The sequence below is a fragment of the Pezoporus wallicus genome, unplaced genomic scaffold (genome assembly GCF_028554395.1).
Source record: "Pezoporus wallicus isolate ANWC-B61680 ecotype Strahan unplaced genomic scaffold, APGP_CSIRO_Pwel_v1 contig_5785, whole genome shotgun sequence".
Lineage (NCBI taxonomy): Eukaryota > Metazoa > Chordata > Aves > Psittaciformes > Psittacidae > Pezoporus > Pezoporus wallicus.
Window position 1 is genome coordinate 144887 of NW_026641150.1, and position 21762 is coordinate 166648.

The 21762-nt window shown below is 39.7% G+C and overlaps 1 protein-coding gene across 5 annotated transcripts in view; it reads left to right on the forward strand.

The window, feature by feature from the left end:
- Positions 1-21762, forward strand: part of ARHGEF7 (Rho guanine nucleotide exchange factor 7) — a 124544-nt gene that overhangs the window by 27470 nt on the left and 75312 nt on the right. Inside the window, exon 1 of one of the 5 annotated variants that reach the window (XM_057422239.1) lies at positions 19523-19651. The exons of the other annotated variants lie outside the window; for them this stretch is intronic. Within the exon in view, the coding sequence (XP_057278222.1) occupies positions 19646-19651 (6 nt within the window). The 5' untranslated portion in view covers positions 19523-19645. Of the gene's footprint in view, positions 1-19522; positions 19652-21762 lie in introns of those variants that run through there. 5 annotated transcript variants of the gene reach the window in all.

A 21762-nucleotide genomic window follows, 5' to 3' on the forward strand; every position in this document is an offset into this window, starting at 1 on the left:
GGAATTTATCACACCCCACAAACCCCCACTTGTTCATTAATGAATAAAAATGAGGTTAAGAAAAAGACAGTTCCTCATTCTAAAATCTGTTAGCAGAAGTTGCCTGGAAGCAGTTAGTTTTAAATCAGCAGGCACAAACACTTCTTCCTGGTTGTAAAAATTAACAGGGTTTCTGTGCAAAACATGTTCAAACACTTTCTTGCATGTTCTGTATGTTTATTAATAAAATAGAGTGCCTTAAAAATGTACACATAAACTGATTACTATGCTTTGTCTGAAGGCAGCCTCAGTACAGAAATAATGATGTAGTTCATTATTTTTTATCACTTGATTGAATTATTTGTTATGTATGTTAAAGCATTTAAGTGTGTGGAGATAGGATAATTGCGTGATTTTTATTCCTAAAGACTGATACTCAGTACTTAGGAAACTGCTTGAACTACAAATATGAAACAGGATGTTAATCTGTACTCATCTAATGTTTATTCAAGTAGGTCATTTAAATCCATCCACCCCACAGGCTTGTTAGCAGTGTAAAGTAAATTACAAGAAAATGCATTTTCACACCCTTTGCCTGAGGCTTAGTTCTTCATCCTGGTGTCACATGAACATTTTGCAAAAGATAGCTTTCATGGATAAATACAGCTTAAGTATATTCTGTAGCTGGCAACAAAACTGAAAGAGCAATTCTTTATTGTTAAAATACAAAGTTGTTGTAATTAGCTGACTTTGATATTATAAACTGCTGATAGTTAAATTGACTGCATCTAGGTATTATTTATGGCCTAAGTTAATGAGCTGGCTTGGAGTGCTCTCTAGTTTTGGAGATACCTGTCAACTTGTTGATTTCTTTCCTGCCTGTGCTTGTTTATTGAAATGGCTTATCTCTTAATTCTTTGTTGATATGGCTTGCTAGAAGTATCTCAGTCGTTATGTCATACACAATTAAGTGAATGATTTTTATTGTATTTGTAGCTGTTGTCAGCAAATGCAGAAGAAAATGTAGATGTGCTTTTTAGAGCAATCCAGAAATCTCAGGGTATTACTCTTTGATATAGAAACGAGAGAATATTTTACCTTAAAATGCTGCAGTCTGTTTTCCCTAATTGACACTCTCAAGAACATATAATTTTGAATTATTTTGCATGTATGTAAATAAATCAGTTTTTTTATTAGTTTAGCTTAAAAGTAGGTAAGTGGGTTACTTTTATATTGTAACAGCATTTTGGGACCAGAACAACTATAGACTAACTCTTTCGCACCATGCATCTCGAATCCATTTACGCTTTGACCAAAGAGTACTGTTATGCCAAACCCAGAAAGGTTTTTTGGACCCCCTCTGCATGTGCATTTTAGGAACCTTTCCTGGTTTCAGCTGGTAGGTTATTCAGTGCTCTTCCTTTGCTCATTGGGTGGTCTCAGACTTTTCTTGGCTGTGATTTAAGTCTTAGGTTTGAGGCAGAATTAGTAGCTTCTGCATGGACATCCTGTGGTGCTTTCCACAATAGTGTCAGATATTTACAAACTTTTTTTGGCTAAAATGTCCGTAGTTTGACACAGCTCCTATGGACCTCAGTTGCAGCTGTGACCACTAAACATGCTGCAGAGTGGACTGAAGCCAGGCTGTGGTCCTGCTCCAATACCAATCCTCAGGATGGTCCTAGGGTAGCTTAAGCCTACTGCAGCAGTGGCAGTGACTCCATGGTATTGCTTGCATATTCCATGCTGTTCCCTCTTCTAGCACAGGGGCTTGACAGACTGTGAGGTGATGCACGGAGGTGGGTTTGGGTTGGTAGAAGTAATGTTACTAACCTGCTTTCTCTCTTGCTAATTTGGCTCGCAGTGTGGATCAGGAGGGAGCTGGGGCTGGCCCAAAGTAGCAGTGGCAGATAGTTGCATTGCTGCCTCAAATTCATTTAAACCCTTGTTTAGCATAAAGGCTTAGTTTCTGAGCAGCTGAGGAGACAGCAACAGATCAATTCAAATTAAATGAGATGTTTTTTGCAGTAGTGTAGCAGTGTTGTGGGAGATAGAAGGAATTTGTCTTTGCTGTAGCTGTCAGCTGGCTTCACTGTGAGACATGGTTTGCTGGCTGCTTACCAGCAATACTTACCTTTTCATATCTGCAGTAAATGACACAGGCATCTAAAGGAGTAGGTTTTGTGAGCTTCTGGCTCAGGGGCAGTACTGGTTTACCGCTGCATCAGCAGCCGTGTTCTGCAAACTCAGTTCGTTTTGGGGCTAAATTACAAACCCGGATCTGAGTTCTGAAGTTGCTTTTAATCCAGGTAAGTGAAGTGATCTGCTTGAGTAACTTACAGAATGTGGGGGTACAGGATGTCTTGGATGGGAGAGATTTGGGGCTTGGGAAAATGGCTTTACAGGCAAATCCTTTCTTAAGGCTTCCTGATTGATCCTTTGACCAGCCTAGTCTTGTACACTGAGGTGTTGAGGGAAATGGTGATAGTCGGTTATTTTACAGTCAACATGCAGGTCATCTGTAGGTGACTCTAGATTTCAAAAAAGGAGGGGGGAGAAGCTCCCGGTGGCAGCGTGCTGGTGAGTGGGAGCAGAACTGCTGTCTCACCTGTTCAGCCTCTGCACCTGAACTGTCAGCTTATCTGTTAGTCATGGTGGTAACTCACATTTCTTCTTTGTGCTGAGCTGGGAAGAGATGGGCACGTTCTCAACTGTAGCATTTTCTGAGTATTTGTTGATAGCAGAAGGATGATGTGATTTGGCTTCTACACCAAGCTTTTGACAACTGTTTCTGTTTCTCCTCTCCCATTCTCCCTTTCTTGTTGGCTTTGTTTTCCCACTTTGCTTTTGAGTCCTGATCTTTCTTTCTGCATATTGTCACAAGTGATTTGCCTCACTGTTTCCTCTCTTCCTGTCGTTCCTAGCCTAGCATCATCTGCCTAACTCTGATTTCTGGGGTCTCTGGGACAAGTCAGTATCATCTCTGCTCAAAGAGGAGTGTTTTTCTGTCTGTTCTTGCTACTTCCAGTAGACCAACTCTGGTGCTGATCTGGCCCATGAAGCAGCAGAGAACTACCCCAGCAAAACAACTGGTTTACTTTAGACTTCAGCTGATCAGGTTGTTGCAGTCAAAGGAGCCATGCGTTCAAAAGCTGGTAGGAAAGGGAGGGTGCAACTTTGTGGCTGAGATTGTGGTTGAGGAGGAGTGGTATTTCCAAAGGCTGCAGTTCTCTGTAACAGTATCCTTCCCTTCCCTTTCCTTGCTTTCAGCTCTGTCTCCTGGACCACAGCTCAAGTTAGTTATGAAGGCTTCCTTTTACAGGTCAACAACAGAAGCCTCTCCAGAGGATGACATAGGATGAATGGGATGTGTGTCCCTCTACAGGTATGAGAGGAGACAGCATGGACCCACATGTCTGAAAAAGTCTCCTAAAATTAAGTAAAACTTAGTCTTGGTAATGTCATTCTTCTACTCCCAGATCCTTAGTTCTGGATCTGACTCTTGTTTCATGGCATTTTAGTTGCTTTCTCTTGGAGGCTCCCTCTTTTGGCATTAGCATCCAAACAGTGTTGAGACCTTCAGGAAATAGTCTGCTCCCTACTTTACAAGCAGACTCCTCTGTGAATCTCTTGACGTGCTCAGTCTGTTCTAAGCATGTGAATAGGCTAGTTTAAAGAAGTGAACAAGACAAAGCCAAAGGGTCTTAAGATGGTCAGAATGGAGTGGATATTTGTCATTTTGTTTTGAAAAAAAAAAAAAATGGTAGGGCAGAGAACCTTTTAAAATTTGGCTCCAAAGCAAAGGTAGCTGAAATGTATCAGGGTTTGGATTTCCCAAAGTTGAATTCTGGTAGGTGTTGGTTTTGTTTTGTTGTTTTTTGGTTTGTTTTTTCGTGTATGTCATTTCTGCTAATGATGGGAAATTCTGTACAAAATACTGATAGTGATAAAGTGAAGCATGAGGCACATGTGCTACATGAAAAATACTAGTTCAAATGTTTGACATTCTGGAAGGCTTAAGAGAAAATAAAAGATCTGTTAATGGAAGGTGATAGCATTAACAGGACTAATAGGTTGTGGTCCTGCAGACTGCTGGTCTTCAGTAAAGCCTGTAAGCTATCTACCTGTGTCTTTTAAAGAGACTTTAACTGTTGGGGTGATGTTGTAGTACAGTGTTCAGCCGTTCAGATAGGGTCTTGGTGGTTTTGCTTTGCTACTGAAAGTCCTGAAGCAGATTGAATTTCACCTAATTGCTGCTTGTAATTGCTCTGAAGTTTGAGTCTGTTCTTGGTAGTAGTTAAGGCAAGTCTCATCATGGAGTGTCTTCATTACCTACTGAATACTAATAGTTATACTAGATAAACTACCCAAATGAAATAATTACGTTTTCATGGCAGTGTCTAAGCTCAAATAACTGTGGCAGTGCTTGAAGTAAGGTATGTTGAGGTTTGTTTTAAATGATCCCGATTTTAATAAGAAAAGCTTTTCATCTTTATACATTTCTTTAGCTTCTGTAGAATATGGAGGCTTTCTAGTCTTGAAGAGGAGGTCTCAGGTGCCCTTCCTTCAAGTTAATGAAGGACATGAAATGACAACATGAAACTCTCTTTTCCTTTGTTTTCCTGCCTTTTATACACTCTCTCAAAGGGACTTGATGCAAGCAGATGTAACCTGCCTTTTGAGGCAGTAAGCTGTGGCTTTTGTGACAGTTGGAGACCTTCTTGCTTGAGCAGCCTGCAGAGAGCAGAGCTGCTCCCCTGCTCTCTTGGCTTGAAAGAGATTTGGACACAATATCGTGGGCAATGGTTGGGCTGGTAGGGTGGCCCTGGGGAGGAGATAGTCTTGTGTTGGAAGCCACAGTGGCTTTATGTAGGACTGTGTAGGTTAAATTGTTTGGAAAGCACTAGGATCATGGACTTTAGGCTGGTGAGTTGCCGTGAAGCAGAACTTGTGTTCCTTTGGTAGGATGGAGACATTACGTTACAGCTTTATTTGAAGCATGTTGTAGTAACTCCATTTTAATCGATGGCATGAAGTTAAAGATTTATGATATGAATGTCTGTAAGGAACTGCTTTTACAGCTGGTAAAAGATACTGTGGCAGCTACTGCTGCATGCTTTAACAGCAGTCTTCATAGCTGTATTTCTTGTCTGTGTTCTCTAAAACTAACTTTGTTGCAGGGCATTTAATACAAGGATTATTTATTGTCCATGTATTTGTTTTATCAGGCATAATCTGAGAAGGGTTTATACGTGCTCTGACTTTGGCTTGTTTGGAGACTTGTGCTGAATGCCAGTGTTACAGCCATTTGTGCCTTTACAGTGGTGTCTATGATGAATTGTGTTTCTGTGGATGCTGTAGCTTCATGTGATTTGGTTGGTATCCTTTCTTCTTAAAGTGTTATATAAATAACAATTTCAGTTTTAAGTGCTTCCCTGTAGGGGTTACAGTTACACTTGAAGCCTTATCTTTAACTCAGTATACTTAACTTTGTGTCTGATAAAATCATGAGCCTCCCATGGAAGTCCTGTTAATATTAACTGACTCAACTCCCCAGTATCAACTGGTCAGTATAATATCACTGGCTCACTTGTTCATCTCGACTGAGGCTGGTTTTTGTGGTATTTAAATAGCAAAGATCAAGTGTTTGTGTGGAAAAGTCTGTGTATTAATATAACACGTGAGATTTTTTTAACAAAATGTTATTGTTTTTCTATGCCTTAACTTTAACATATTGATGTAGTGATATATGGAGCTGTTTGTTCTTGGTAGTCTTCTTGCTATCATTTAAACCTAGACATAATTACTAGCTGATTTTGAAGTGGTGTGATGTTCATGACAGTGTTTTAAGTGGTGCATATGGTGGTATTAGCATAACAGTGTTTGCATCTCTTAATGGTGAATGCTGTTTGTTGTGCATCTGCTGCTGTAGCTGTGGGCTGCCCTTGTGAAGGGAAATCCCAATATTCCACAGTCCTGCCACTTCCCTGGCACCAGGTCTACAGACTGAGCAGTTGTGGAGTGAGTCGTTTCTGTGAGCTGATCTTACTGAAAGCTAATGCTGAATAGAGCTGACTCAGCCCTTGGTTGCTCTGTGGACAGATCCCACACCTGGGAGGCTTATGTCTCTGGAAGTGCTTAGTCAGCAATGCCCCTCTGGGAAGTGGGGTGCAGTTGCACTGACCTGGATGAAATGTTTTCTTAAATTTCTGGCAGGTGATTTCTGTTACTGTAATAGCTGTGCATCTTCCAGTATGGCTATTTGATTGCTTAGCTCAGCTTTTAAATCCTGTGTTAACTGTAAAACTAAGTTTGATACACAGTTTTAAGATTTTAGGGAATAAAAGCTAATTATTGTTGCTCAAGCAGTGTTTTACAGAGGGTTTTTCTGTAGTGAAGTTAGTGTAACAATTTTTTTTGGCCTAACTTGGCTTTGGAGATAAAATGTAGAAAGAATTTTGCAGTCTTTAATGGTAACTGTGCAAGTACAGATGAAAGGTCTGCTTACCTTGTTATTCCCCGAGTTAAGGGTCTGTAATAGATTCCTGGGAGAAAAAGGTGTTAAAAGAATTGTGAAAATACAGCATGATACATTCTGCAGGGTCTTCCCAGCTTCTGGAAGTCTGTAGCTGAGGAGCTTCTTGAAGAATTAGGGATGGTATCTTTTATATCACTGTGTATTTAACAACTTAGGGGAACTCCTTTTATGGCTTCTGTTTTTTAATAGTTTTTAAAGCTATTTTAAGCTTTTTTTTTTTTTACTTTCAGAGCATCATTATGGTAATAAGTTCCATAGTTAAATTATCCACTGTATAAAAATTTCCTTTTGTTTGTTCAGCTGCTGCAGTTGGTGGCAGTGGATGGATCTTCTCTGTGCTGTATGTGACTTTGTGGCACCAGTATACTTCACTGCATCTCTTTCCAAGATAAACCCTTAGTTTATTTACTCTTTTCTTGTATGAAAACCATTGCATTAATGTAGTTGGTTTAAACAGCATGCATTTCTGTACCCTTTCTTGTTTTATAGTATCATGGTGGACCAGAGCTGTATTTAACTTGCAGAGATACTATGGAAATAATAAAAACCATCTGTCACCTCTGTCTTTTCTGAATTTCCAGTATTGTTTCTCTTCAGCTTTATGACTTGGCTGATGCTTGATCTGTTTGTTAGCTGACTGCTGGCTTTTACTTGTCAGTGGGAACAGTTAAGTTAGAACTCATTTTTGTGCATATGTAATGGTGAGGTTTGGTGTGTTTTATGCCTGAGGGTAGGTTTTGCATTTGCTAGCACTGGATTTGACCTGCCACTTTAACATCTGATTACTCACAAGATTGTATGGTGGCTGTTTGCTGTGAGTTCAAGCCTCAATTTTGTATCTTCAACAGAGTTCACTCTACATGCTTCTTGTGAAATTGCATTTACATTGTGTTGAGTAGTGTGGGTCCTAAGTCAGATCGCTATGGGATACTTTTGATACTTCCTTCAGAGTGAAAACCAGTTGTTTGTATACAGCTGTTGTTTCTTCTTGAGCACTTCTGAACCTTCAAAAGGAGTCTCCTGACTTATATTGCCTTTGTTTAAAACAAAACCAACGCTTGATTACGCATCTGTTCAAAGGATATTCAGATGTGTTAACTGGACTGTGCTGTGTTCACAGTTACTTGCTTCAAGGACCATAGATGCATTTTAGAAAGGTTGCTTCCTTCCAACCAAGCAGTGTTAATTCTTTTTTATTTCTGTATTTATGCAAACCCCATCAATTCTGTTCTTTATTATAGCTTTTATCAATGTACGAGGCTCAAGCATTTGCTTTACTGGTCTGTAGTCCCTGGATCTGTTCCCTTCTTTCCTTCCTTGATCTTTAAAAGCTTGGTTTGTGTCTGCTGCCTTCCATTCCTTTGCTGCTGAGTCTGTGCGAGGTACTACCTTGCATGCTACAGATAGAACTTCAATTTAGTATCCAAGTTCTTTGAACTGGCAGGTATTATGCAGTCCTAGCAAATCACAAACATACTGCGCTTGGTCACTCTGACTGTTTTGTGAGTTGTAGCATCAAGATGAATTAGACTTATAGCAGTACCCTGGAGAAATGCTGCATTTAAGGAAAATGGAGTAGTCTGCCATTTCAAGACTTAACAGGCATTGTTACAATAAAAGGAAGGAATGGAGTCTGTATGAGTTGCAGATAAATTTATTGACTCTTCTGTTTACAGAAAAGGTGAGTATCTGGGGTTGACAGGGTCTTGGTAATGGGTGGCATGGAGAAGATGGGAAGGTTGTTTTTTGTTTCTCCTTTCACAGGAGCTAAGGACTACTCAGAAAAAACGAGCAATTGGCAAGGTCATACCAAATTAAAAGAAGTGATTCTTCACCCCGTAATTGAGCTGTGTAAATAATTTCTGTGGGGCTTTGTAGAAGTTAAAATTATATGAGTTATAGAACTGACAAGGTCTCAAAAATCCATTTAAGACTTTTAAATGCAGCTAGTGCATTAGAGAAACTGTTGGAAGAACAGTTAGTTAAGAATTACTATGTAATACTTGCCTTTCTATATTCTTCCGTATTGATAACTTTTAGATGCAGGTTATGGATAGGCTGTCAGCGATTCTTGAGTGATTGTACTGATTCCACAGATGTCATCCCTAGATGCTGCTTGGAGGAGTGCATGCCCCTCTGCTGGAAAATCTTGTTGGCAAGAGGAGCAGCAGTTACACTAGCAAAAGAACTCACACTGAAACAATGTTTGCCAGTCAGTGAACTCTTTAACTCATAAAAGCACATGGTTGCATATCTGAGTCTTCATTAGAAGGTTGCAAGCTCCAGTGGCTGCGGACGGACACCTGATTATACAGGGTATCACCTACCACAGGCATGGACTCCTTGGTTGTTAGCCGGTTGCATAGAGTTAATAGGAATAAGGTATCTCTGTATGAGTGTCATTCATCAGGTGATGGCCAAAGCTTGCTTCATTCAGCATCTGCTGTGGAAACCCAAGATCTGCCTTCTGGGTCAAAACGTCAGGCGAGGGCTTGGGCAGTACTAGTGAGGTATTATGTGTGGCAAGTGAGAGGCTGGACTTGGTTTTGTGAAGGCTGGAGTGTGAGCAGTTGTGTTTTGGAAAGGGCGTTGAAGTTAGGGCATCTGTAATGGGGAAGATGATGGCATAAGGCTAGAAAAATCCTGGACCATGGAGAATATTTAGAAGAAAAAAAGGAATTGGCATATATTGTTGGGCCAGGCTGCTTGTAGTATTACCTCTAGCTGCCCTCGCCTACCCAAGCCCATCATATAGCTTAGCAGCTGATGAATTGAAACTATGAAATTCTTGGAATGGCTAGGTTCTTGGAAAAGTTATCTTTATTTTTTTTTTTCAGATTCTTTACTGTGACATTACTATGAATAAGGGGAATTGGTGTGGATTTCATTTTTGTTGTTGCTTGTAGCCTTCTAGAAGCCATCTTTTATTAATATTTGGAATGTGGAAATTTTTATATATATCCTTATAAACTGTAAGTTTCTTCCATGTTCATTTTCTTACGGAAACTTATTACTGTGGGATGATTGGACTCAGGGTGGATTGTAGCCAAATTGTGGGGTTTTTTTTGTATTTTTTATTTATTTTTTCTTCACTATCAGAAAATAATCTGAACAGCTGTGTTGTTTCCCAGCACCTCAAGTGAATCTTTTTCCCTTGACAGATGAGATGTTTCTCTCCCTTGCATTGGCTCAGGTGCTAATCTTGTCAGATACCAAACTCTGGTTTACCTCATGCAATTGCAGCAAACTTCCTGCTTCTTCCTGCTGGATTTATTTTCTGGCAATTCAGCTTCTAGAACTGAATTGCTGTGAGAGTTTAATGATTCCCTGCATGAAAAGCATGAGGTGGTGTGGGAGAAGGGAGCATGGGAGATTTCCATTCTGAAAGCTTGCCCTGAGCTGTCGGCTTATGAATCCTGAGCAGGAATGATTTACCAGCACCTTCGTAGTCTGCTGGCCTGGCAGCTACTGAGTACCCTCAAGTTACAGGCTGTTGCATTAACTTGGCTGCAGTTTTCTGTCTTCCTTGACCAAAGATGCCCTCTGGCTGCCTCGCTGCTGTTTAGGGTGCTCCACTAGCACTGCAATAGGATGGTCACCAGAGCAGCTGATGGTGGGGCTTATTGCTGCATTCTGGATAACGTCCTATGCTTGCTCTTTCCAATGAGTGCTACAAGTGGTGGAGGACCCTGGGTCACATTGTTGCAGGTTCCTGGGAGACAGGCAGAGATCTAGCCCTAAGCTCCTTTTTAAGAGTATTTGTACTACCTGAAATCAAAATTGTATGCTATGAATTGATTTGAAAAGGGTTTGTTTGCTGAGCTGTAGCTCAGGCAGTGTGCATGCAGTTTTGTGCTTTTCAGTGAGTTTTTGAAATGAAAGTATTGAAGTGAATTCACTCCGATCTAATTGAAACCTGAAATCTTGGCTCTTAGTTTTGAGGGCTTGTTAATTTCTGCTAACTCTTTTGGAGTTACTTTTTTTTTTTTTTTAGTTAGTGGCTCTAAAGGAAAGCTTCAGCAGGCTCTATGGGAATTCAGTAAAGCCTTTATTTTTAATTTTTGCTGCTTTCCACAAGATATTCAGGAAGCAATTGAGATTTCCTATTACATCCCTCATTACCAAGGGTATAACACTTCTTTCTCTCCCTCTCATCCCCGTTCTTTCTTGTGTTTGTGTTATCTTTTTCCTTTTCATGCTTATTTTCCACACATCTAATCATGGTTTTCCAAATTAACCCCATGCCAGAAATCTCAAACTATCAATTCCCCTTCAGTCTTTCTCCTCCAGATACTAATATGTACTTAATGCTACAAGAATTTTCCTGTTTCTTCTGTTAGTATGTTTATTTTAAAAAGTGTGTGTGCACGCATGAAAATAAGGCTTCGAAGCGTGCTGGTAAAAAGTGAAATATTGTGTTTGAAGTCAGTGGGGCTGGTTCTGTGGCTCATGCTTTGTCTGTGGTTTGTTCTCCATTGATGCTGAATCTGTGCATCATCTGATCACTTGGCTGTATGCATTTGTTCCAGATGAAACGTGAGCATGTGACAGCATTTAAGTTGTGGTTAGAGCACATGGTAGCATAGTAAAACAGCCAGCAGGCTATTTTAAGAGGGCAGATGATAACCTCATGTTGTACGAAGTCTTTTGCAGTAAGAAGACTCCTTCCTCCTGCCCCCAGTTCCTGCTCTGACATGCTCAGGGTGTGTCTGTGTCTATGAGCGCTGCTGTTTTAAAAGGAGTGTGTCTCAGCAGTCTCACCTATGTGTCTGGTACTCGATGGTAGTGACTCGGACTGGTATTAAGCCACTGTTTTCCCTATTCTGCAAAATGGAGACCAGGATTGCAGTTAACACGACCTATTTTGGACCCAGAGAAGTTGGTTTTCCTATTTTTTTCTTTCTCCAACTTTTCCATGATATAAAAGAAGATTTTTGCTTCATAATATATGCCCCCTCTCTTTCTGTACAGCATGGCTTTTGAAACTAAGCTGAGACTTCAGAAATTAGTTGAGAAATATTGATAGAACATGTATCTAGACAGAAGACATCTGAAATCAGTTAAGGCAAGCCATCCTTCCTGTGTTTTTTGGGTAAGAGTGTGGAGATGTTCAGAGTTTAGCTTATGTTTACTACTTCAATTTAAAAAATAAATCTAAATTTCAGATATTGCAAAAGGAGTCTTGAATATATCAGCTCCTTCCTTAGAAGCTGTTTTATTCTGAGCCTCAAAAAATTTCATGTGTCACTGTCGAGTTCAGCCATTGGTGAACAGCAGTTTATAAAACCTCGCGCAGATATGATTCAGGTCTGAGTGATTATGTTCAGGATCTGTGTTCATTTTCAGTGCTCTCTGTACTTTCAGTTAGCATGAAATTTTGGTCCAGTCTTTGTCCAAAACTATTTTTTGCATTTTCTTTTTTTCCTTAAGGCTTTTTCTTAAGTAGTTTCTTCTTAAATTATTATTGGAGGGGAAGTTGGGAAGAAATTGTAGATGTATAAAAATACGGAGCCGTAATGTATGTTTCTACCTTAGGATAGGAAACAGTTTGCAGATTCCATTGCAGTAACTTTGCTTGCAAGTATGACATTTATCTATAAACTTACAGAGGAGAAGGTGGCTGTCTACCTGTGAACTTTACATAGTACTTCACAAGGTATGATAGGCATCCTGTAAACTGAAACTCAAGAAAGCTTGTTTTTTCCATGCTATTCTATCGTGGTGGTGTTGGAAGGAGCTTGGTGGAAGGATGGGTGCCCAGCTGAAGCAGCAGAAGCTGTGGAATGAAGGGATAGCTTCCCAAAACCATGATCTATTACTGTGATTTTCTTTTTTTTAAGAGAGGAAATGTAACCACTCAAATGACCAGCCACTGCCATAACTTGCAGTTGTTCACATCTAATCACAGAATGGTTTGGGTTGGAAGGGACCTTAAAGACCATCTAGTTCCAACCCATGTGCCATGGGCAGGGACACCTTCCACTGCCAAGCTGGGGGTTGTAGCCTTGCAAATTTGATCAATTGATAATTGTTGATAAGTGTTACAGTTACTGTCAATTGAATTCCAACTGATTATCAGCATTTTTTGAAGAAAGGCCTAAAAACTGACTTCACATGCTTTCTCCTGCTAAACTGAGTTTTAATGAACTGTTCATACAAGAAACTGGTTTCATTAAGTATAAGCTTCTACTCTCTGAATCAGAAGCACAGTCGTGGAATAGCTGCTAGTATTGCTTTTGGGGGAGATGTGTCTGTGTTTGAAGTGGGACCTAGACGCTGCTTTCCTTCTCTGCAGCCTGTTTTATTTGGGGAAACTTCCTGTTAGTTCTATGGGGTTTGCTGTTTGCTTTCGTTTCTAAAATTTGGGCTAGCCTTTCTATTAGCTGTGACACTGTATTCAATCCCCATAGCAGTTTTGGCTTTTAGTCCACTCACACCCTTTAGTGCTGAATAGGTTGGTTTGTCCGTCATGTTCAAAAGGAACACTATGAAAGCAGGAGCCTTCTATTTTTAGCAAAAGATTACTGACACATTGCAGTTTTTCTGTAATGTCAGTGCTGCTAAGCACTGCAGAAGTGTGTGTATCTTCATTACAGGGTCAGATGACAGAATCACTTTCAGGAAGAAAAATACTTTGACACTTGGGAGAAACTTCTTGCTCATTTCTTACAAGTTACTTCTTTCACTGTGGAAACTTGAGTTTTGACCTCTGGAGCGTTGATAGGGTCCGTGGCTGCCTTAGTAGAGTACAGAACATTAAGTAGAACCCCTAAATCATCAAATTTAGGAAATGAATCTAATTTGTAGTTTACTGAGCACCTAATCTTGGTCACCTAAATGCATCATTCCTACTCTGTACGGCAGGCCTTCATCTAAGCAGGTGGGCATTGCACTTTACTCTGAGTGAAGTGCTTGGGTCTAATTTTTACTCCTCATTCAAATATCTTTGGTTCTTTTGTTCTTAGGAATTGGACTGTTGGGAGAAGGATAAGGTGGAGTTTTTGGTTCTTATTTTTAGAAAGAAAAGTTAGTTATAATTCTGTAGGACATCCTTTACCTTTCTCTTGTATTTTTTTTCCCAGAACATACGACTATTTAACCATGTCCTTGTTAACCAAAAGTAGTGGCAGTCTGTGATGGCTTCTGCACTCATTAGCCAAAAATTAATTTTTACCATTTTAATCACAGAGTGATTAGACAGAGCTGTTTATATTCAGTTCCAAGCATGTACTTCATGTTTTTTTTTGGTCCTGTGTTGTCTTACTTACACACAGTATTCCCCATGCATTTTTACATGGGTTTCCACAGCTGTGTTCCTGATTTCTTTTAGGAGAGTAGTTTACATAGTTCTTGTCTGTGTATATCAGAAAGAGAGGTGAGTTTTACTAGGCTGAATCTTCCTTGGGGTATGTTTATGGCCAGATTTCCCTGTTGAGATGCCTCTCTATGGCACTAGAAGATGCTTATGCCATCACTTTGTTTCAGCTAAGCAGGTAGGTGTAACCTGTTGTGGTGGGAAGTACCAAGGCATCTCAGATTCAGTGTCTCAATCAAATGCTATCTTTGGTAATTTCATTCCAACATCTTTTGTTTTTGCCTGTAGATCCAGGAGTGTGAGCTTCCTTAAGCTTTAGTACTCAAACATGTATTAATACTGTGTGCCACTGAATGTCTCTTTCTCAGTGCCAGCTGAGATTATCACTGTGTGGTATCATCTATAAGATTCAAAACCTGCAAAGGAATTTGAAAGTGATTTAGGATGAAGATGTGATAGATGGAATTTTTGGTTTGCTGTGCAGGTTAAAATTTGGAACAGGCTTATGTGTTCTTACAGGCTTAGACAAACGTAGGGAGTGCTAACCTTTCTATTTCTTTGTTACTTTTTTGTTTTGATTTTTAATTCCATTTTGGTTTGCTACTACTAGAAGTTCATGTTTAAAAATACCAAATTCTATGACTTTCTTACTAAAGAATTAATTTGAGGATACTAACTTGCTGTGTTACAGTCTAAAACCAGATTTTTGAAAGCTTCTGAAATTGGACAGTTCATCTTCAGAAACTATTTCTTGGTGTAGATTTTATGCCATTTTTGGTGGGGTTGGTGAAAAATAAGTTGTATGTATTTAGTTTTGGAAATGTTGACTTTGAAGCAGTGGCCTAGGTAAAATGTTATGTAGTATTTGAAATTAATGCTCTTTAGAATCATTAGTGCTTTGATGCAGCTGGTTTGTTTGGGCAAAAAAAGGATCTTGGAGCTGGAAAGCTTTAGTACGTCTTCAGGGACTCTGAAACAAGTCTTTTTTTTTTTTTTTTCTTTTATCCCTCCTGTTTTTTTGTGTGTGCCCTTAGAAGCTGTATGGTAAAGGTATATTTGGATACATGCATATGTGCAGAGATCTGTATGCAGATGTGACAAACTTTGGTTTTTACATTTTTAGTGCTGGTTGTGCTGCTTTGGTAGATAACATGTTGGGTTTTAAAAGTATTCCTAGTTGTAAGAATCAAATAAAGCTTTGTAGGTGATGTGGTGTTTTTAGAACAGTTAAAGTTTTACTTTCTAGGAACAGGTTTATAGGAGCAGTAAAATTAATTCCAGATCTCCTTTTATATATTCTTTACCATTGAGTTTTAATTCCTCTTGTGAACGGTTAGCAAATCACAAAGAAACCCTGCACTACAGGTCTGTTCTCTCAGTTATTTTCAAACTTTTTTTCCTCTTGACTTATCCTTAATTTTTGTAACAGAACTCAATTTTTTTTTTTTTAAGCTCTCCCTTGTGCTGTTCATTACAGCATTTGGGCAACAATATGCTTCATAGAGCTTTCCAGAACATTTGTAATCATCTCTTCTCCCCCCCCTTCCTTCCTCTCTGTTGTCATAGTTCCCTGCTTTTCTTATCTCTCTTTTTACTGCTGCAGCTTTCACATGATAATGTACCACTCGGGAACAGCTGCTGCATAATAGCTCAATGGGACACAGCACTGCTCAGAGCTGACCTAATGCGAAATGAAATGAGGAAATTTGTGCTTAGCATGTAGGTTTACCTATGGGGTCTTTTTCCAGCCTGGGTGGATTAGGTGTCATTGTGGGAGGGTGGACCATGGGTAGACTCCGTGGCTTCCTCTTGCCAGCTGCTCCAGGGGTAGAAATACACTGCAGGTGGTGGCACAAGTAAGTGAGGTGTTGGAGATTCTTAGTGTTTCTTAAGAAGCTCACCCATTTCTAACCATGAGTTGCTTTATTCCCTGTTGCTTGATTATTCATGCTCCCCTGGCCAAAAATGATTCAGACTGTGCTCTAGGAACAGGTGGAGTGACATGTTGTCTGTGATCTTGCAGAGGTTTGCCAAGTCACCTTGCTCATTTCCTTTCATTTCCTCTGGGTGAGTGAGCCAGTGTTCTCATAATCTTTGGTGTTAGGGGCCTGAGGCCACCAGACTGAGCTGGAAAGTGTCCTGTTGGTTTAGTACACACAGCCTAGGGCTTACCGCTTATTTTGGGTTGGCTGGCGAGGTTAGCAGCAGCAGCTCTACCTGTGCTGCACAAATGTCTGGGCTGCTCATAAGTCAGCTCCTCAGCTGCCTACAGTTATGGTGCAATGCTGTAAAGAAAGCTGTCATCTATTTTTGTCAGATAGATGCTTAAAATATTAATATCTACTGGGAATATGTACTGGAATATACCTGTGTATATTCAAGGCACTAGTCTAGCAAGGAAATACTTCTTAAGCAAAGCCTTTCTATTTTACTCTTAAGCACTGTGTGAACTTTTCTTACGATTGCTGTTAGATACAGTCTTCCTGATGCTCTGTGGTTCAAGGATATATGCAAGGTAGGAGACGTGAAGAAAAACTGTATGTCTGGAAGCTTGCCTGAACCACCCCCAATTTTTCTTTTTCCTGTCTCCAGTTGTAGGCCTGGCCTCATGCAAAATATCTTAATTTAAAAATACTCCCTCCGTAACTGGCTTCTGACTTGATGGGCTGAAAGGGGGGCATGAGATAGTATAAAGAATACCCGAGGCCTTGAAACTGACTGTTTTAGCTAAAGAATGCTGCTGCAGGCTTGCTGTGCATGCCTTAGTCTGCTCCCCAGTTACATTCTCAACCTTGTCTTCTAATTTTGTTTCACTAATTCCTTAGTTAATGTTTTTCCAGTTGCAGTAGGTACTGGTTTTTGCAGGGCTATAAGTGAAGAGCATTGTTACGTTAGTTTTATTTCCTTATGGCTATTAGAACATAAGCAACACTTGAACAGAAGTCTAAACCACTAACCCTCAGTGGATGGAGAAGTCTAAACCACTAACCCTTAGTGGATGATTATTATCATGGCCATTTTAAATGTGATGGAGTTTAAACAGATGCATGCAGAGGTCAGTCTTGTTTTAAAATGAGAGGCTTTAATAGTTGAACAACCAATGTGTGCATGAAATGGCTCTCTAATGTGTTTCATTTGGTATTTAAGAGATGTCAGTGATGGAAAAGTCAATATGGCTCATGTGAAATGAAATTAAAACCAAGCTTATTAATAGGCTTTAATACAATTACAAATGTGGAATGGCCATGCAACATACACCTTGCTATAGGGGATTTGTTGCCATTGGTACTGTGTTATTTAACATTTCATTAATGACCTAGTAGAGGTCAGTAATTTGTTAGCAATAAAGTTTGCAGCCAACTGAAATCCTAGGGGCAGAAAAATGCAGGCATAGTTACGGAAAGTCAGGTTTGTATATTTGGAATTGGTGGGGGGTGTGGAAAGGGAAACCGGAACCTGCTGGTCAGGATGGGCAATCAGCAGGCTTTGGCAGTCACTGTCCTGTGAATGAAAGGTGTTTCATGCTCTTAGAGTATATGCGTAATGTTGCAGATCACACAACACCCGTTGTTATTAGGCAGTTTGGTCTGATCTTCTAGGATACAACATCTGCCTGGAATATTGCCATGCTTTAACCCTAGCTGACAGCTCAGCCCCACATGGCCACTTCTCACTCCACCCTGATGGAATGGGGAGAGAATCAGAAGAATAAAAGTGAGAAAATTCATGGTTTGAGATACAGACAGTTTAATAGGGAAAGCAAAAGCCGTGCACACAAGCAAAGCAAAACAAGGAATTCATTCACTCCTCCCCGCTGGCAGGCAGGTTCAGCCATCTCCAGGACAGCAGGGCTCCATCACAAGTGGTGGTGAATTGGGAAGACAAATGCTATCACTCTAAATGTTCCTTCCTTTCTCATTCTTCCCCCAGCTGTATATGCTGACATGATGCCATGTGGTCTGGGATATTCCCCTGGTTAGTTGGGGTCAGCTGTTCTGGCTGTGTCCCCTCCCAGCATCTTGTGCATCCCCAGCCTGCTACTGGTGGGGTGCGAGGCAGAAAAGGCCTTGACTGTGTAAGCACTTCTCAGCAGTAACTGAAACATCCCTGTTTTACCAACACTGTTTTCAGCACAGATCCAAAACAGCCCATACTAGCAGCTAAAAAGAAAATTAAATTTATCTCAGCCAAAACCAGTGCAGATACTTGTTGTGTTAAATATTGGGGTCCAGGAGAGAACAGAACAATGTGAGGAGGATGTTAAAACCCAGTAAAACAGGTGAGTACTGAGAGGCATACTTAGATGAGCCTGCTTAGCTTGAATTTCATTGATTCCCAGCTATTTATGAATTGCAAAGTGTTTCCAGTGTAAGGCTCCTAATACGGTCCCTGTCTGTATTTAAGTAGGTGTGATTCATGTTAATGCTTATATAAGGCATATCTGCATGTGGTCAATTTTGTGGAATTCATAAAAACAAAAGTGTTATTTAAATAGTTTGTTCAGAAGATTTGGTTTGCTTGCTTGGGTCCTTATCTGATGTAGTTTTTGATGGTTTTATACTTGCATCCTGATTAATGTTCTGTCTGAGTCTCTTGGTGGAGGAATTGGAGAATAGGAGAGTAAACTTCATCACAGCTAGAATCTCTGCAGAGTTAAAAATGTTTGCTTGGAAAGCAAGGGCATACTTGAAAATATTTTTCCATAAAGTCTTGTTTTATGTCTATAGATGTCTCTCACTTAATGCTTAACACAAATCTCAGTATTTCCAAGGTTATGATTCTATATCTTTCTAAGTGCATTTTTAAGATTTTAAGAGCTGTAAGCATGTGCAAGTTTGAATTCCCATTGTGTTTCTGACATGATTTGAGAGGTGGGTTATGCCAGTATTACAGAAGATAATTTAGCATTCAGACCTTGCTGTCTGTTAATAGTTTGCAAGGTAAAAATAACTCTGCTTGATACTTGGATCTCAAAATTCAGCTTTGATTCTTGCAGTGGCAGAATTGGGGGTGTTGTATGAGGGGGATGTTTGTCATCCGGTGGCATTGAATAGGGAAGTTACTAAATGACTCTCACTCAAAATATGATGTTTTAAAGAGTCAGTTCTCGCAGCTGATCTGTCCATAAAAAACGGAATGAAGATCATAGACTACATATAAGTTGGACTTCTCTTGAAAACCTGGAGCAGACTGTTTTCTTTGTCAGTCCCATGGAAGCTCCTTTTAAAGCATCTTGATGCTTTTGCTCTTGTCAGAGTTTTCAAATAGATTGTGAAGTGAACAAATCCCCACTAAGAAGTAGAATGTGGGTGTTTGGTGTTTTTTTCTCGTTGTGTAGGTTTGTGGGTTTTTTTTTTGTTTGTTTGGTTTTTTTTTTGCCTCAAGACTTTAGGGCAGCTAAGCTTTTTTCCTCATTTTTTATCTCTAGGTTAGTTTATTCTTAAACATTCGTTATGTTAGGAGGAAACCTGGAGGGTGTCATGTCCCCCTCTCCGTTATCAAATGCTACGAGTGAACATAACGGCTGTGAGAGTGTTGAGGATCACTTCCTGTCAGAATTGCTTTACGTAAAATTGCAAGGAAGCGAATGTTTCTCGTATCCTGCCATTGTGTTGTTTCCTGTGAAGCAGCAGACTGGATGTGTGTCCTAGATACAGACTTTTTTATGGCACTATATGTGTTGGGATGCTCCAATCAAATCCTCGTTGGTATCCCTTATAGTCTCAGCATAGCAGGAAACGAGACTTCCTTGCATCCTGTTGTTCTCCAGTTAACCTGACTTTGGAGAGCTCCTGGCTCTGTCACAATCCACCATGAAGGTGAGCTTAAGATGAAGTTAGGCTTATATATATATATGTTTTTGTAAATTTAAGCTATAGTTTTTTAACCTTTCCTTCCTGAAAAATTCCTTTTCTTAATTTTCCCCCCCCCCCCCCCCCTTCCCCCGGTAGTACCTGTCTGATACAGTTCTGGTGTCAGCACAAGTACCTCTCATGTATTTTATTTATTTAGGATCACAGCTGTTGTTTCATGATTCTGTTCATACTTGTAGTTTGCTTGTTTAAAACCTGCCACAATAAGCATGTAGCTAACAACAGAAATATTACAGTCTTATGCTTTCTTGTTCCATTACAGCTTAAATATTTTCCCCATTTTGAGCAGTGGTTAAGCTGATCTGGTTTTGTGTTTAAGCCAGGTTTTGTGTGTTCTGCTGTCACCTTATTGGTATCCTTTTTTGTATCTATTATAAATTATGTTATTAATAAAACTTAACACAGCTTTATTTTTTTTTCTGTGAAATTACTGTATTTCTTACTTGCTTAATGTCTTTTTTGCATACATAATATTTAAATACTTCCCCGTGTTTCAGGGAGTTTCACAACTAGGCAATTCCCTAGTCCGTCTCCTTATTCCTCACAGCTTCAGAATAATAAGAGACATCTTTGAATTACCTGTATCCCAGAGAAAACATGATGAAATAGTGTGTGGTAACTGCTTGAAGTATATTAGTGTTCTCCTCTACTTGATTCTGTGTCTGTTTTGCGGCATTGCTCTTCTGAGCTGTATACACACTACCTGAGCCTGAAAAATGTCAGCACATGTATGTACAGCTGAGGTAGAACTGCTGCTTATTGGGACCAGAGATGATCCTCACTCTGAGGGGGAAACAATGTGCATGTTAACATATGCAAGTACCTCAAATACTGTGAATACCTGCGGAGATTTCTTTGTCTTACTGGCCAACACTGTCGTTAAACGTTTCCTAAATCTGCTCTGCCTTTGCCAGTATATCACTTAACCAGCCATGACTGGTCTGGCAGCCCCTTTTCTGATTACTTTAGGTAGCTCTCATTAAAATGCTCACATCTCTTAAATTAAGCTAGCCTTTCTTTGTCCCTTTCTTTATTCTCCCCTGGGAATGTGTTTTGCTTTTTCCTTTCCTGCCTATGGAGGCTGCTTTCTGAGGTACAGACTTCCTGATAGTGCCTGTGGGATGGGTCTGTTATCAAGAAACTAAACGAGTTTTTGTTGACTTTTTAGATAAAAAACTGCTGCACTGCAGAAAACTGAAGCTCGTTCTGTTTCTCAAATCAATTGGAACAACTGTAATGGCTATCTTTTATTGTCCTCTTTCTAGTCTTGCACAAGGGAATACCGAGACTCCTTTCAGCCTATGCAAAGTCTGTTGTGAGAGCTGTTTTCATGAGACTTTGGATGAGTGTTTCCATCACCTCAGGCAAATATTACGGGTCTCTCTCTTTTTCTTCTTTTTAAAACTCTCTTCCCCCCTTGAAAATCCAGATATTTAATGTTATCACCCAGTGTTTGAAAATTACTGGAGTGTTTTCTACAAGATAGTTTAAGGTTTGGATCTCTTTCCCGCAGTTAAAAAAGAAAAATAAAATAACCCTCGTGTTTCATCTCTCCCCTTCCCAAACCTCATTTTCCATCTGAGCTATCCAGCAACTTTACTCTTTGTAAAATTCATTAATTTTTGGGATGCAGCCTTCCTCTATGTCTTGTAGAAGAAAGAGACAGTAGATACATTGTGTAGTACTTTTAAAAGTATTTGTAGTAATTTTTAAAGTACTTTCTACATCATCAGGTACAGTGCCTGTGAGCTGCTACAGAAAAGTATGCCAACAGAAATGGTACCCAGTAACACTTTTGGCCAAAATGTCTGAGGAAAGCTTCTCTCTTCTGATAATTACATTTTGTTCAACTTTCCTGTAATTTAAATAATACTTGATAGTTTTAGCGAATATGTTCTTCAGGTTTTCTCAAAGGCAGCTGTTTCTATATTCTCTATTTAAAAAAGGGGAGAAGGGTGTTTGTTTTTAAAGGACGGGGGAGACCACATTGTTTTACTGGTCCATAAGAGCCACTGAGAAGCTGGTATCTTGATTGGTAACTTCTACAGTTGTGGTTT